The sequence below is a fragment of the Mercenaria mercenaria genome, chromosome 8 (assembly GCF_021730395.1).
Source record: "Mercenaria mercenaria strain notata chromosome 8, MADL_Memer_1, whole genome shotgun sequence".
Lineage (NCBI taxonomy): Eukaryota > Metazoa > Mollusca > Bivalvia > Venerida > Veneridae > Mercenaria > Mercenaria mercenaria.
In genome coordinates, this window is record NC_069368.1 from 41,350,363 (window position 1) to 41,368,119 (window position 17,757).

At 37.3% G+C, this 17,757-nt stretch overlaps 1 protein-coding gene across 1 annotated transcript in view; it reads left to right on the forward strand.

The window, feature by feature from the left end:
• The first annotated feature begins 1,415 nt into the window (after positions 1–1,415).
• LOC123566528 (nonsense-mediated mRNA decay factor SMG5-like) overlaps positions 1,416–17,757 on the forward strand; it is a 48,762-nt gene continuing 32,420 nt past the window's right edge. The window contains exons 1-6 of the mRNA XM_053549120.1: positions 1,416–1,609; positions 13,028–13,126; positions 13,697–13,820; positions 14,328–14,484; positions 14,990–15,091; positions 16,263–16,352. Coding sequence (XP_053405095.1) covers positions 1,542–1,609; positions 13,028–13,126; positions 13,697–13,820; positions 14,328–14,484; positions 14,990–15,091; positions 16,263–16,352 — 640 coding nt within the window. The 5' untranslated portion in view covers positions 1,416–1,541. The remainder of the gene's footprint in view (positions 1,610–13,027; positions 13,127–13,696; positions 13,821–14,327; positions 14,485–14,989; positions 15,092–16,262; positions 16,353–17,757) is intronic.

Consider the following 17,757-nt stretch of genomic DNA (forward strand, 5'->3'; position numbering starts at 1 on the left):
TTCACCTCCGTAGGAAAGCGTCTTAGCCCTCTCCACCAATGCGTCCACATTATGTCAGATATGACCCCGATTTGAATAAGAAACATTGTTTTAATCTCAAGTGTAAGATTTACGTGGTCTCTCATCATTATCAGCGCTATTTCTTCTATAAGCAAGTGTTGGCAGGCCTTTGTTCATAAGTTTCGGCCATGCAACAATCTTGGTGGCACTACGCTGCACGTTTTCTATAGAGATGATATTCTACTTGTAGGCTTGGGAACCATACCATACTGGCATATCAAATATGATCTAACAACTGTTAACCTGGTAAATCGCATATCTTTACCAGAAACAAAGTAATTCCGAAGTTATTGTCCTATTAACTCTTTCAGCAATAATGCAAAGAACCTACAGGGGCCTGTTGGTGACGATCAAGAACAAACGACCTCATCCATCCGAACACCGATCTGTCAAAGTCTCTGGTAAGGTACCACTGAGTGTCAAATCCAAATTATACAGTCCATATTACCTCCATGTTCACAAAGTGCCAAAGCCTCAAGTAATTGTGTAACAAAATAATGTTTTTGTCTAAAACCATGTTAATGACTTGTAAATGAATTATTTTTCTTCGAAATTTTCATGGCTGTATCTCGGTATAAAAAAATAAAAGGTAAGGGTAGATTTTCCGAAGCACGTACAGAACACCCCAAACACAACCCTAGAGCCATGCATCGCAAAGTACGCCCCGCAACAAAAAGAAACTGTAACAGAAAAAATATAGTAGTCGGGTTGCTTCGAAAATCCAACAAGTAAATTTTCATTATATGCAAAAACGCATTACGTGACTTTTCAGTATCGGACACTCGGGAGAAATCGCTCCATTCAGGTAATATTTTGCTTATGATTTCTTTATTACTTGACAGATTTTGATAAAATAAAAAGCGTCAAAGACAGGAAAATGAATGTTTCCTCGCCACAAAGCGTCGTCACGAATTTCTCGATACTTCGCCCATATGTAAGTGTGTTGTTTTTTTTTTTCACGGACCAAAAATGTGTAGATAAGGTACGCGTACGCTAGTGCTGGAATTTGGGCAGTCTTTGAAGACAGAACTGGCTAAGGGTGGCAGACGTTTTGTGTAGATGAAAGCGCTCGTTTTTTTTCTGTTTTCGACGCTTTTTATTTTATCTAAATCCATCAAGTAAGCAAGGAAATTACAATTATTTTTTTTTTTACAAGAATCGAGTGATTCTCTCCGCGTGTACGATATCAAAAAGCCATGTGGTTTGGCCACCCTGTAAATAGTTGATAATTTGAACATATTTGATTGGTTAAAAGTTTTGACAATCTTACTCATTGCCCTCCTAGAACAACATAATAATGTAAATAGTATAAGTATGTGCGTGCCCCTAAATTGAGATGACAACGATTATGAAAAATATGTTAAACTATATCCAACATGGACGTCCTAAGACGGAAAAAAATGTTGTTTTAGAAATTTTTACTATCTGTTTGGTCTAACGATGGTATTTACCAGCAGTTGAAGTGCATAGATAATGCATAGATGACAAATATGACCGAAAAATGTATTGACCTTAAGACAGATCTTGATAAGGCCAAGAAAGTGTACAGGTAGTTGTTTGTAACTTTCGTTTTGCACATGTATTTTAGGTTATTTACGTTTCCTGTTTTGGGTAGTTCTGATACATTGTCAGCACTAACTTGGATGTTCGTAGTTTCAGTTTTTTGGAACTTGTCTGTTTCTTGGCAAACGTCTAGAACCTCCCAAGAGGGTCAAACAACATTACATAAATTTCAAAAATCTTGTAAGGAAAAATATCAAACAAGCACATGATAACTACATAGATTATGTCCTAGAATGTCAAGATGATCCGGATAACCCACAAACAGGTCAAAATTTCTCTCGTAAGAAACTTTTCTCCCTTGCCAAAAATGCCAAGCAAGACTCCCAAGGCATTTCCCCACTCCTAGAAAACGGTCAAATTCATACGGATGATAAAAAGAAGGCCAATATCCTGAATCGTCAATTCCAGTCCGTGTTCACCCCAATGTCACCTCTCAAACTGGGCCAACTCTGCAGCATGCCCACAGGATTTTTAAAAAGTGGGTACCTGTACCCACTACTTTTGGAAAAAGTGGGTACAGGCTTAAAAAATCTGGGTACACTGAATTTTCCCAAAACATGAACATATGTACTGGTATGAAAACTAAAAGCAACAGATATTAGATAATGTTTACAGTATTTATTCAGTAAACTCAGTCATACTGTATTTATATAGGCCTAGCCTGTTTACTATATGCTGCTAAGGCATAAAGAACAGTATTTAACTGTTACGAATGTCTAAGGCCTAAATGCTTCAGCAGCTTTTTCTCTGGCTTAGGCATTTGCTTACAGTAGTACTCGATGACCATTCTGTTGTGCACATTATCAACAGTACGCCTGCAGGAACTAATGCTGTATGATGCCTATTTTGTAGTGAAAACCCGGCCTTTCATATGGCACTGAGGTCAATTTAATATTTCCACCCAGAATGAAGTTTTTCATGCTCGTCTGCCATTTTTGTTAGTGATGTATTTGGAGTAATCTAGATTGCGCAGATGTTTGCCGCTGGAAGCTTATTGGTTTTCTGTTCAAAAGCAAGCGTTTCCCGGGTTTTAGGTTAGCGACCACCAATTTTTGAGCCAAATTCGTTTATTTGCCGGCCACAACAAATATGCGTTCCTGCACGCACGGCCATTGAAAAATTTGCGTGCACATTGTGTTTTCTGCGTGAAAAACGCAGGATTCTGCGTGACTGGGCATGCTGCTCTGTAAAATGAAAGTGCAGTCTCTACTCTCCATACCAACTGATTACCAACCAAATTATCCCAAAATGCCAAAGGTCACTATAGGCATAAATGGTGTTCAGAAACTCCTTTCGTCCCTAAAAATAGATAAAGCATGTGGTCCCGATGGTCTAAAGCCGATCCTTCTTAAAAATCTTAGTGAACAAATCTCACTAAGTCATTAAGCTCTTTCAAAGGTCCCTTGACACGGGCCCTATCCCAGCTGACTGGACCAAGGCCAATGTCACTCCTTTATTTAAGAAGGGTGACAAAAGCAATCCTGCAAATTACCAGCCTATATCCCTAACTTGCATCCTTTGTAAGTTACTGGAACACATCATAGCCTCTAATATTACCAAGCACTTCCAGGTTAACAATGTCCTCTATGACCTACAGCATGGGTTCAGAGAGAAACGGCATGCGAAACGCAGTTACTCCAACTTGTAGAAGATCTATCCCGAAACTTAATTCAAGGCCACCAGACGGACCTGATCCTTCTGGACTTCTCTAAAGCATTTGACAAGGTTAACCATCTGAAACTTCTGTATAAACTTCATCAACATGGCGTTCAGGGCACCACGTTGCAATGGGTCAAGTCTTTTTTGATTGGCAGGCGCCAGTCTGTCCTTGTCAGGAAGGTCTAATACGGGGAGTAGAAACTCCGTATAAATCAATACATTTATCTGTATTATGCTGTCGTCCATACCTGTAAATATCGACCAGTCGTTAGCGATCGATATTTTGTTTTTGCCACTATCGTGTAATTAGCATATTACCTCATGTTAATCATGGAGCTATAACACTTATTGTTCAAAGGGTTTACCAGTCACATGTTAAGTGGCGATAATTAGATGATCAGAGATTGATCTAAAGGGATTCTGAAGCAAAAACAGCATGCGACTGCATGTGGTGATATGCTTAATTATTATGAATTAACTCATGCTCACTTCCCTGAAGAAATATTTTACCAGGTAACTTCAAACCTTTATCAAAGGGCCGATTTTTGTTGGAATTGAATAAAAAAAATAGAAAATAACAGGAAGCTGACACTTTTCTTAATCTTGTAGAGCCATAATTATAATTATTGTTTATAATGTCAGATTTCTACATACAGAAACAAACATTCTTCTTGAACGTAGGGAATGTTTCAAACGAAATTGTTGTTTAAACTCCAAAAATTAGTTTAATAAATTTAATCTTAAAACAGATGTGTGAAAAATACAATGTATTTAAATTAAAATAACATTTTTTTTTAAAAAAAAGGCCGACAACGAAGTTGCATTTAGTATTCCGAACTTTTAGATAAAACTGCAGAAAATCATCTAGGTTTAACACGCATTTAAATGGTGAAGAACAGAGCAATATCATAAACAAATATTTTCAGGCAACAGTTTACAGTTTTGACTTGCTATTTTCATTAAAATATGTCCTAATTTTTTTGTTCTAAATACTCTGAATCAACAAGGCAAATATCATGTAAAAAACGACATCTTTCTCTCTGGGTAAGACAAGTCTAGATTTAGCCATTTTCACAGGGCGAAAAGTAACATTAATGTAGATATTTTCCATTTAAAAACAGATGCAGGCAATAATTTCATGGCAGAACTTTGTTTTCAACAAAAAATTCAACAAATGCTTTCCCAGATTTTCACTGAAAGGACGAGTTAAACTGTAAGGCGTAATGTGTTTGAGTAATAGCAGAATAACCTACGGCATACGCTTCGATTGGACGACAGCATAAGATAAGATAAATGCCGGTTTCCAGTCCCCGTATCAGTTGATCCAGGTCCTTGTGAATGGTGAAACATCAGAAGAAGTTCCAGTAACGTCCGGAGTCCCACAGGGCTCCGTCCAAGGCCCCCTTCTATTCTTACTCTACATTAATGACCTGCCTGAAAATCTAATTTCACAGGTTCGGTTATTCGCCGATGACACTGCTGTCTACTTAACTGTAAATAGTTCTGCCCAAGAAAACATCCTCCAGCAAGACTTAAATAGGTTACAGATATGGGAAAGTAAGTGGGACATGGAGTTCAACCCCTCAAAATGCACTGTTATGAACATAAGGTCAAAAAACCCTTTTAAATCAAAGTACACACTCCATGGCCAAGTCTTGGAAACAGTTCCCGATGCAAGGTACCTTGGGGTCACTATATCCTCAGATCTAAATTGGAATAAACACATCAATTTAGTCACGTCCAAAGCTACCCGAACACTAAACTTCATTAAACGAAACATCCCATGCAAGAACCCAAAAGTTTGAGAAGTAGCTTATAAATCACTAGTCAGGCCACAGCTAGAATATGCTAGCTGTGTTTGGAACCCTTACACCCAACAAAACATCCACCAGATCGAAATGATTCAGCGGAGGGCAGCGCAATGGGTAAATCATGACTACTCCCCTTACAGCAGTGTCACAAACATGCTGTGTCAGCTGAGATGGCGTACCCTTGAAGATAGGAGATCTGATTCACGCCTCCTTATGTTCTACAAGATAGTGAATGGTATGGTTGCTGTGCCACTCCCCCCCTATGTCAGCCCCCCATCCCGTCTAACAAGACATATGCATCCCCACTCCTATACTCAGATCCTCACTCCCTGTAATTACTATAAGTACTCTTTCTTCCCACGAATCCCGTACTGAAACCTAACCAGAAATCATGCCAGAAGTCTGTCACGCTATAATTTTATCAAATGAAATGCAATGGACTCACCTTTTACTTTAAAAATATTTCTAATACATTTTTCTTTTGATCTGACATAAAATAATCCATGCAACATAATTTGAACACAAGTTATACACAAAAGTTTCAAATGGGTACCCCTGTCTGCAGTATTTTGTCCACCATTGCAGTTGTCACCAGATCAGGGTACTCTTCATTTTGAAAACCAATAGGCGGTATAGAATCGTTATTTATTGACCTTTTCTGAGAACTTAAACCTTCTAAGGTATGTTTTTTATGAACTTTATTGAAAATGGCAATGTTTATGATTAAATTCAATTCATAAATACGCAAAATTTTGATTTTGATTTTCACGTGCTCTGAACTTTTGCATGAGGTCATCAGTTTCTCACGAGAGACTGTGCGAGATGTTGCGGTTTGACACTGGTTAGTTAACCAAATGGGGTTTCGCCATAACTTAATGGATGCGACCATCAGAAAATAAAAACAGCGTCAGTTAAGTTATGGCAGCCAGAACTACCAGCAGGGTGGCTAGGGTGTCTAATAAACAGCTCTAGACCGGGAGTCTAGATGTCCAGTAGTAAACAATGTTGTAGTGCGCATGTACAGTCTGGTAGACTGCTTATTGTACAGAATGACCACGCAAGTTTAAGGTGGTTAATGGCGTTCCAAGAGCCTCAAGGTCAACTGGCGAGATGGTGGTCTGAGGAGCTGTCTTGGTAAAATATACTGCTGCAGCACGGGGCAGGTCGTGAGCATGGTAAAGCTAACACAATGTCTAGAATGCCGACTGATTAGAGGCAGTGCGAAGAGTGTCATGCTGGGACACGACTGGAGCAGTTACCTTGTGGCAGGTGTAAATACTGTAAAGAAGACAACGAAAGTTGGGGTCCTTTTATATTGATGTAGACGACGCAGTGCCGTTGGTAAATAGGAGTTACCCGGAGCTTAAGATAAGATAAGGTAAGATTTATTTTGAGCCGGCAAGATAACAACAAATAAACATAAGCTCTTATGAGCTTTTACAACCGAGCTTACATCACAGAGCATCCGGGGAACCTGGTACCAACAAGGGCATGGGTACGAATGTCTACGGGTATCACGATGGAACCACAGATGACACCGAGGGTAAGAGTGGCAAGCCAACCCTTGCAATGGTAGTCTCAGATGCCAGACCATCTATGCCCTTCTGAGAACAGTAGCCTACCAGATGAAGCAATTTTTGGTGCTGGTATGGATGTAGACTACTCTGGGGGAGTAAGCTCCCTTGTAGTAGATATGTTTAAAGATGCTGTTATAAGCATGAACATGATGACCACAAGGAGGGGTGAAGCTGAGGCTGTTTAGGGCCTCAGTAATACAGTCATGTCTGGACAGTAAGGTTCAGTGCCTACTAAGGGCAACCAAGTACACAGTCTTTGGTTCAGGCCTCCATGAAGGACAAACCAAAAAGGCCTATTGTACTGTCCAATAAGCTGTCTGTAAAGGCGGAGTGTCTGGTTGGAAAGATTCATCTAAGCCATACGTAACTGATGGATCCTTAGGTACGACAGGTTCCTCTGACTCTACACTTAGTCCGAGGTCTAGCCCACAGGGTTCTGTCACGGTACCAGATAGGGGAACCTTTGGGGACAATATGGTAGGGCTGTCATCGATAGAAACGATATCGATGTATCAACGATATTTTTTGGTCAATCGATTATCGATTCCCATTTTTAAAAATCGATATTTTACACAGAGAAAAGAAACTATCCAGATAAACACTCAGACCCTCTAAAACAACTTTTCTGCCTGCAAAAATGCGCCCTAAGTAACGGAAGTTGTCAATAAAGGTCATGTCTAAACTTGTCCCGTAGCAGTCTTTTCCAACTAGTCGGCACTGCCTATATGGGGAAATACATAAATACAATTAAAACACACGAAAAGCATGCAATTAAACTAAAAATAACATTAACAAGAAGGTATATAGCATGTACATGAACAAATAGGTTGTTACACTAACTTAATAATCGATATATCGATGTATCGTCGATATCTGTCTTCCGATATATCAGTATCGTCGATATGACAAAGACCCAATCAATGACAGCCCTACAATATGGGACTGTGTAGTTGGTGGTTCTCAGTGGTAGAGCTGAGTACATGCACGGAAACAGGATGAGGAATTGCTGTTTGTTTTGGATTGGTTACGAGATAGGACAGATCCGGCACTGACCGATCTGTTTCGTGTCAGTCCAGCGGCTGAGTCAAATTGGTGAAACAAAGAACAATTTTTTCTGTTAGATTGTGTTATATGTCATTGTGACTTGGGACAAGATGACATTCATCTAAAATGGTCTTGTTATGCTGAAAAGCCTGAGGGAGGAAGCTATTGCACTCGGTCTGAGAAAAAGCTCCCTGTCCCATGATTGTTATACAAATAATTGATTGACACAACAGTAGCAATGACATAACGTAAGACTGAGTGATTGAAATGCTATTAGGGGCTAGTATTGCCTATTATTTGCTATTAGAATTTATATTATTAGCTCCGCAATTTGGAGAATAGGTGTGCTATTCTACTCACCCCGGCATTGGCGTGAGCTTTCTTGGTTAAAGTTTTTCGGCAACCTTTGTTTTTAGCTCAACTGTTCAAAGAATAGGTAGAGCTATTGGACTCACCCATGCGTCCGCATCCGCGTCCCGATTTAGTTAAGTTTTTGTATGTAAGCTGGTATCTCAGTAACCACTTGTTGGAATGGATTGAAACTTCACACACTTATTCACTGTGATAAACTTACTTACATTTCACAGGTTCAATAACTCTATTTTGCTTTTTTACAAAATTATGCCCCTTTTTCGACATATAAATTTTTGGTTAAGGTTTTATATGTAAGCTGGTATCTCAGTACCCACTAATGGGAATGGATTGAAACTTCACACACTTATTCACTGTGATGATCTGACATACAGTGCACAGGTTCCATAACTCTACTTTGCATTTTTACAAAATTATGCCCCTTTTTTGACTTAGCAGTTTTTGGTTAAGTTTTTGTATGTAAGCTGATATCTCTGTACCCACTAATGGGAATGGATTGAAACTTCACACAATTGTCCATTGTCATGAGCTGAAATGCATTGTGTAGGTTCCATAACTCTATTTTGCAATTTTACAAAATTATGCCCCTTTTTCGTCTTAGCAGTTTTTGGTTAAGTTTTTGTATGTAAGCTGATATCTCTGTACCCACTAATGGGAATGGATTGAAACTTCACACAATTGTCCATTGTCATGAGCTGATATGCATTGTACAGGTTCCATAACTCTATTTTGCAATTTTACAAAATTATGCCCCTTTTTGGACTTTAATATTCATTCAATTGACAAGGCTGTTGAATAGTCGAGCGTTGCTGTCCTCCGACAGCTCTTGTTTTGTTATTATTGCTTATATCTTACTGTAACTTCACATTAACATTGTTCAGCATACAAACAAAGTATGTGCAGGGGCTGGGCCCATTATTCCCAAGGTCAAGGTCAACAAGGTGTTATACTTAGGTTATTTTTGAAGTTAAAGTTTTTCGGCTATCTTTGTTTTTCTGTCATATCTTTGCTACTATTGCTTATATCTTACTGTAACTTCACATAAACATTGTCCAGCATACAAACAAAGTATGTGCAGGGGCTGGGCCCATTATACATAAGGTCAAGGTCACCAAGGTGTTATACTTAGGTTATTTTTAAGGTTAAAGTTTTTCGGCAACCTTTGTTTTTCTGTCATTTCTTTGTTACTGTTACTTATATCTTACTGTAAGTTCACATAAACATTGTCCAGCATACAAACAAAGTATGTGCAGGGGCTGGGCCCATTATACCCAAGGTCAAGGTCACCAAGGTGTTATACTTAGGTTTTTTTAAGGTTAATGTATTTTGGCAACCTTTGTTTTTCTGTCATATCTTTGTTACTATTGCTTATATCTTATCGTAACTTCACATAAACATATATAAAAATATCTTCCTTTTAAAGTAGAGGTCTCTTATTGAGACATAAATTCATTTTACTGTCAAATGGCTGAATAGTGGAGCGCGCTGTCTTACAGACAGCTCTTGTTTTTAATTTCGACTGCAGTCATGGTTAATTTATGGCATAACCCAGAATGTTTAGCGACTTCTGCCCTAACTCTTGTGACAAAACTGATGATATTACACAAAGTTTGTAGTACATGGTTGTTCTTGAATGTAAGGATCAAGATTTTTAGTATTTATTAAGTGAATTAAAACTAGTAACCAGCATTTTCAACAAAGTTCATTTAAACATGCTGCAGAAAGTTCAAATTCGCACAAAAATCCACCAAAATTAAAGAGTATAATTTGTATGGAACTGTGGCACTGTTTGTTTTCAAAATTGAAGAGTATGCTAATCATGTGACAATTGTTATGGTGGGCAAAATGTTGCAGGCAGCAGTAAGCATTTAAAATTTCTGTGTAGAACTGAATTATAAAATACTGTTGCATGGTTTATGTCAGATAAAAAGGAAAATGGATTGAAAACATATTAAAGTAAGAAAGGGCATGTTAGTCTGTTTCATTTGGACTGGTAAAATTACAAGGCGTGATTCCTGATAAGGTTTCAAAAAACTAACCAACCCTTACAGAAGAAAAAGGCCTGCTGCGTACTCTTGCTGTGTACATACAGCGTATATGATGCGTACATGATGTGTACTGAAATCAATAGTACGCAGGATATACACCGCACATACACCGATAGTACGTTTGTAGTACACTTTTGACATGCAAATGAGCTCTGCCGCGTACTACTTGCTGCGTACATGCTGTGGACTACATAGTACACAGGATGTACGCTGGAGGAATTTAGTATGCGAGAAATAGTACGCAGCATGTACGCGGCACATACACTTTTCACATGCAAATGAGCCTGCGGTGTACTACCCCTGCGGCGTACATGCTGTGTACTCCTGCGGCGTACATGCTGTGTACTCCTGCGGCGTACATGCTGTGTACTCCTGCTGCATACATGCTGTGTACTCTTGTGGCGAAACTGCTGTGATAATGTAAATTCCTTACCCCACCAACTTTCGTATGCAAATGCTGATCATTTGGACAGAAAAAAAACAGAAAAAAGATAAGTGACATGCATCAATAAGTATTTACCCTTACCAAAATAATGTAGATTGATGTTATCAAATAAATTAGTATGCTTTTCTTCATCCACTTTTCAATGAAATAAATCAATTTTTGTAGCATGTAATTTGGTAAACATTTGAAGAAAATGGCGTAACTGCATCAAGGGGAAACAACTTTAATGCAACTAAATATAAGTGTTATGATTTATTATAGACGATGTGTGCGTAGTATGTATTTATTTTGATTAAAATCCATCTGAGAACAATCTAGGACTGGAATTATATAAGCATTTATACACTTTAACGTCCGTAAAAAGTAGCACACCAAAAAATTTTGGATTGATTTTTTCCAGTGGGGCAAGCGCAATTAGCCAAAAACGTTCTGAAAATATACGAGCGGCAAATCCGATAAACAACTTTTTAATTTGGTGAGGCCTTAATGAGTTAACATAATGAGCATTAAAGCCTTTATAAAACATGATAGAGTGGTGTTTTGCTTAAGAGTATTCAAATAACAGTGAGAGCTATTAATTCTTCTCATTCGGGCGCTGTTGAGGCATTATCTTGGTAATTATTTCATGTATTACAAAATGTAATGCAACGAAGTTCAAATAAGGCTTTTCAATTATCCATGTTAGAAAGCTCCAGGATTAATTCAAAATGAAAAAGAATATATTTTTACACTGCATGCAAGGTGCAGCTCAGAAATCACTAAGATGTAAGCTTCACAAATGAACATTGCAAATAGTTTGGCAAAGTTTTATTGTTCAGAATACCGGTAATCTGAACTATTCTATGCTATTAAGATAAAAGTTACTCGGAAATCAAGTTCTTGCTTCCAAAAAAAAAAAATGTACAAATCCTTCCTGCATGAAGTCCCTCCCGCGTATATGAAGTTTACTTCAGACTTTAACTTATAAAAAAAAACTAAGTATAAATGCCAAAAGAAATTGTACAAGTCTTTCCCGCGTATATGAAGTGTACTGCACAAATTTCAAAGTATCTGCGGTGTACATGCAGTGTACTATTTTCTTGTACAAGTCCCTCCTGCGTACATGCAGTGTACTCCTTAAATTTTCAGAGTCTGTGCTGCGTACTTGAAGTGTACTAGTGACCTCCTGCGTACATGCTGTGTACTCGTCGAAATAGTACACGGCATGTACGCGGCATGCGGTGTAGGTAAAATGTACTCCTCTGGCGTACTACTGTGTTCGCGGCATATACACAGCAAATACGCAGCATGTACGCCACAGAGGCTTGCTTCTGTAAGGGAAGCTATTGCTTTAAAACTTGCAACACTTGTTCACCATCAAAAGCTGACTCTGTACAGCAAGAAACATAACTTCATCCTGCTTTTTGCAAGAATTATGGCCCCTTTTGGACTTAGAAAATATCAGATTTCTTGGTTAAGTTTTGCATTTAGGTCAACTTTTCTCCTTAACGGTCAAAGCTATTGCTTTAAAACTTGGAGCAGTTATTCGCCATTAAAAGCTGACTCTGCACAGCAAGTACCGTAACTCAATGTTGCTTTTTGCAAAAATTATAGCCCCTTTTTGACTTAGAAAATCAGATTTCTTCGTTAAGTTTTGTGTTTAGGTCAGCTTTTCTCCTAAACTATCAAAGCTATTGCTTTAAAACTTGCAACGCTTGTTCACCATCAAAAGCTGACTCTGTACAGCAAGAAACATAACTCCATCCTGCTTTTTGCAAAAATTTTTGCCCCTTTTGGACTTAGAAAATACCATAAAAAAAACCAACACAGGTAGGACAATATTTCTGTTATACAGAGACAAAAAAAATCAGATGAGTGTCTGCACCCACAAGGCGGTGCTCTTGTTTAAAGTAGTTATTACTTAGACAATAGATTCAAGAACAAATCTACCTAAAAGAAATGGTCATTTTTGTAAATACAAATGTATATAATGCCGGTAATATGTCACTTTTTATTAAGCTTGGATTATACTGAAATTACTTCCATTTATAGATCACAGGGTAACTGACTGTATCATTCAGTTTTAAAAAGTTAATAATCATTCATATTTTCAATTAAATTATCAAAAAGGAGCCCCAATCTCTAGAAGAGGGACCAACAATGTAAAAATTGTAAATGTTGATGAAACTGCAGTCCAGACATTTCAGACATTTTACAAAATCTTGGACCTTTCTCCTTCAATAGGACATTTAAGGACCATATTTTTCAAAAAATACTGTCTTTAATCTTTCAGTTGGCACAGACTTGTCCATTTCTGTGTTTGTTTTATGCTTTCCCTCTAATTTATTCCAAGTTACCCCAGAACAAACTACTTTATTTTGATAAGCACTCCATTATAGCATCTATAATTGCTATATCTTTTTGACAGACAGAAATGCTTACAGTGGTCATGTTGACTTTCTTCTTCAGAGCTGCAGTAGATGCTGTGAGGAAGCTAGATGAAGGGTTAAAGAAGAAACGGGCATACAGAGAGGTGTTCCATCAGGAAGCTGTCGGCCTCAGATACAAGTAATTGTCCACACTGAACTCTTAATTATCTTGAGAATTTAAGAAAGTACTCCTTCCACGTTGTGGATTTTACTTCAGAAAAGTCTTAATTTACCCATATTTTCTGTGATTTAGGAAATAATTACAGTTAATATGTCAGTACTATCATTATATTTACATGAATGAGAAAAGTTTAGTGCTTGTATACTTTAAAGTTTTGGGAGTTCTTTTATTGATGATGAAGGGTTTTCAATAAATACTTAACAGACTGACCCGTTTAGCTGTTTGGTCTGATGAAATATACAGTCGAACTTACACCACCCTTCGCCCGAACTCATTGTCCAGTCATGGCAAAATATCTGTATAATGTTTACTTTTCAGTGGCTTGAAGTACCGTTAACTCGAACAAATTATTCTGGTCCCTTTGAGTTCGAGCAAACAAAGTTCGACTGTACCTTCACAACAAGTTTGAATAGGTGAAGCTAAGTTAGCAAGAGTACTCCCTACTGTTTAAGCCTTCAGTTTTGACGGCAGTGAAAGTTTAAATGTTTTGAAAAGAGTGATGTCTTTTTCTTGCTTGTTTTATTTCAGGTTAAGAGAGTACTGTGAACGCTTGATGTTCTACAATCCATTGTATTATGGCAGAAAAGCTGAAGAAGTTTTGTGGAGGAAAGTGTTCTACGAAATCATTCAGATAATCAAAAAGAACAGAAGGGTAACTTATTTGCTTGATAACTGCAAGAACACGGTTGCTCATAATTTCATCCACTGCAAAGGTTGTCCAGTAGTTAAATTAGGAAGCCACCACTACACAATATAAAATTAGTGAAAAGGTCTAAACTACAGAACAATATCATATTTATGCCCTACTCCAAAGAAGAGGAGGATTATTGTTTTACTCATTGTCAGCCTGTCTTTTTGGTAGACCATTTGGTTGCCAGTTAATAACTAAGGCTTCCACCTATAGTTGTCAAACTGAAAACAGTTTTCTGGAGCATTTCGGGCCATGCTTGTTTCTCTGGGTTTCAGAAGCCATCAAGTAAGCTTGCGGGAAGTTGATGGTTCTAACTAAATGCCATAAATAGTCCCCAGAGAGACATATAAGGTCTTCATCATAAATAGTTATAAAGCTACCATATGTCTTGAACTGTGTTTGATGTGGCTTAAACCAATAATACAGACCGATATTCTATTCTGACATGCATGTTTTGTCTAATTTTAGCATGTACGTGTGGGCAGTTCATTAGAGACAGCTTACAGAACACACCTTTCATCAGCATGTGGTTACTATTACCATTTATTATTCCGCCTTCAACGAGATTTCAACCTCAAACTGGAGACTAAAATTGATTTTCCTCTCCTGCCAGACAATAACCCAGGTAAATCTTCTGACGTGAATGTTATTTGACAAAAACAGACTTTAGTATAATACAGGAGCATCTGTGTTAAGGTCACTGACTCCAGATCGCTTGCCCATCACCACTTTGGATTCAAAATCTTGCTAGGGGTGTAGAATATTTCAAGGGTGGAAGCCATCCAGCTGGCTTACAGAAGATCCGTTCTACAAAGATGCCTGGCTGTGTCTGAAAGCTCAGAGGGGCACCAGAGGTCTTCCTCCACCATCAGATGCTGGAAAGTTTCTGTAATAACTAAAATTGTGTAGGTGTGACTTTAAACCTAACAAAACAAAACTTAAGTACAATATAGGCCTTTTATATTTTCAAGTGCTTTGAATTTTAATTTTGAATTATTTGAAAATTTCTGTTTTAATGGGAGACAGGTTCTTACCTACCTTGTAAAACAGTTTTTCACATTAAAACTGATTTAAGATTCACATTTGCAAATTATTACATGAAAGATTTAAGAACATATTCTGTTATTTAGGACGATTCATAAAATCTTCAAGACGTAAGGAGGTGACGCCAGCTATGCATGAGTGGGCAATGAAATCTGTACATAGATGTCTGGTTTGCCTTGGTGATATTGGTAAGATTTTATAAAGTTTGATCTTTGTTATAAGGTGCTGTTGTATGTTATATATCCAACTTTAATTTTCGTACAGATACAGAGATTTTTTCATTTAATATAAAATTATGATATTGTGAAGTAATTTAGGTGGTAGGTGGGGGGGTTGATATTTTTGGATTTTGCAGTTGTACCTGTGCATGACATGAAATGCAAAGGAAAAAGTAAAATACCCAAATATTTTATCTGTAAATGTGAAATCTACAAGGGGCCTCCGTGGCCGAGTGGTTAAGGTCGCTGACTTCAAATCACTTACCCCTCATCGATGTGGGTTCGAGCCTCACTCGGGGCGTTGAATTCTTCATGTGAGGAAGCCATCCAGCTGGCTTACGGAAGGTCGATGGTTCTACCCGGGTGCCCGCTCGTGATAAAATAATGCACAGAGGGGCACCTGGGGTCTTCCTCCACCATTAACCACCATTAAAGCTGGAAAGTCGCCATATGATCTATCATGTGTCGGTGCGACGTTAAATCCAACAAAAAAAAAAAAAAAAAAAAAGAAATCTACAAAATCTGGTCATGGCAAAATGGCCATTTAGCACAATACATAAAATTAAATGATTTGATTGAGAAAAAATAATACAAGTTTGCTACAAAAGTTATTATCTGACAGTATACAATATTGCAACATAGCAATCATTTAGAAGGACTTACCATAAAAAGTTGAATACCTTTGTTTGTCAGTGGTAAACTTTGGAAAATGCACAAAGGATATAGGTATATTTTACTCTATAGTAATTTTGATGTGACTGCAAATTAATTTATGTAGGTCGTATAGCATTCATTGCAGAATAGTGAAAATAATAATTGATTTCAAATAATAAATAATATCTCATATGTTATAAAACTGCCTATTACTAAAAAATGAAAAACATTCTTTGAGGAAATCATCTCACTGGATTATGTTTTACCCAGATGCACATCCATGCCAGAATTGATGCACATCCATGCCAGAATTGATGCACATATGATACCGAGTATCTTCCCCCATCTTTATAGCCAACATATCTCTTAGCTGTTGTTACTTTGAACAACATCAAAGTCAAACACACAACTTTGGCCATATATATATATCACAATAATTGATATCTAGAGAATAGGACAAATGTGAAAATACTTTTATAATTTTCAGCACGATATCAGCAAGATTTTGATTCAGGAATGAGTGGGGCAGCAGCAGAGAGGTTCTACCAGCAGGCCCTCATGCTGGCTCCAGAGATGGGTAAGTTAATATTTGGTAGAATGAATAATATGGCTGCAGGAACAAACTATGCTGTAGTTCTGCATGTACATATTTTGATTCATTCTAAGAGATTAAAAGTTTATACTGTATCTAAGCTCATCTTAACTCATTCAGTGTAGAAAGGGCTTTAGGCTTAAAAATGCATTGAGGCCAGTTCACAGCCAGTTCATATTGTGTCTCATTTTCTACTACCAACATTCCACTTGCATGACCTTTCTTCAAGACCTGCTTGATAAACATGAGAATTTGACTTAAAAATGTGTTGATTTTATTAGTGATAGTTGTTTGTTTTAAGGGAGAGGTTTTTGTTTTCAGGCTGTGACTATACAGTTCAAGCTTTAGCTATTCAGTCCAACTTCATTCGCTTGAACTCAATGGAACCTTGGAAATGTAATATGACCCATGAGTCTGTCAGTTTTCAATAAGTAATTGGATTAAACTTACTTGAGAAGCATGCACAGTCATTAATACTTATTTATTACATGAGTACCTATAAATAGTAACAAATTTGTGCTGAAAATTCTCCCATTATCGCATTGCGTCATGCATTATCACATTATCATAATAAGCCTCGGGGCCATTATCGATAATGGCCCTGGCGTTAGAGCGGGAAATTAACGTCCGTAAACAGAAATGACGTCATGGCGTTTCTTGGAGGTAAAACAGCGAATATTTCCGTTTTATTTTATCATCTTGAGCTTAACATCGCGTATTCTTCGTGAAATAACGTATTTTTGTCCCTAAATTATGCAATAAGCAAAAAAGTACAACTATCCAGGTATTTGAGTTTATACAGTAAATAGACTCATATAAGTAATATAGAAACTGAAAAGCTGAAATTTATTGTGCCAGAAGATGCAAGTACCAATAAAAATGACACAAAAAAACATTTCTTACTATATTATAGGTAAACATGTAATAAACAGGTAAATACATGGGAGAGCGGTGCCTTTGAGTGATAATGGCCCTGGAAGAAGATAATAGCCCTCGGGCTATTATCACCTTGCCAGGGCCATTTTCACTCAAAGGCACCGCTCTCCCATTTATTAACCTATACTTAATGTGAATTATATTTGCTATAAATACATGTATGCAACAAAATTTTGTTGAAATTTTCAGATTTTATAATATTGCTTATGCAAATTTTTCTTCAAAGTTTATGTAAAAAGCCTTCACACACAACAAGGATTTATTATTAAACATTGTACAGTAGTTATATTTACATACATCTCATTACCTTTATATTTTAAAAACAACATAATGCAGAAAACAGAAAAACAGGTTGTATAAATAAGCTTACTGTAAAATCATTAAATTTCATGGGCATGAAATTTCGTGGTTTTGGTCAGAACAGCAATTTCTTGGGGATATGAATTCATGGACT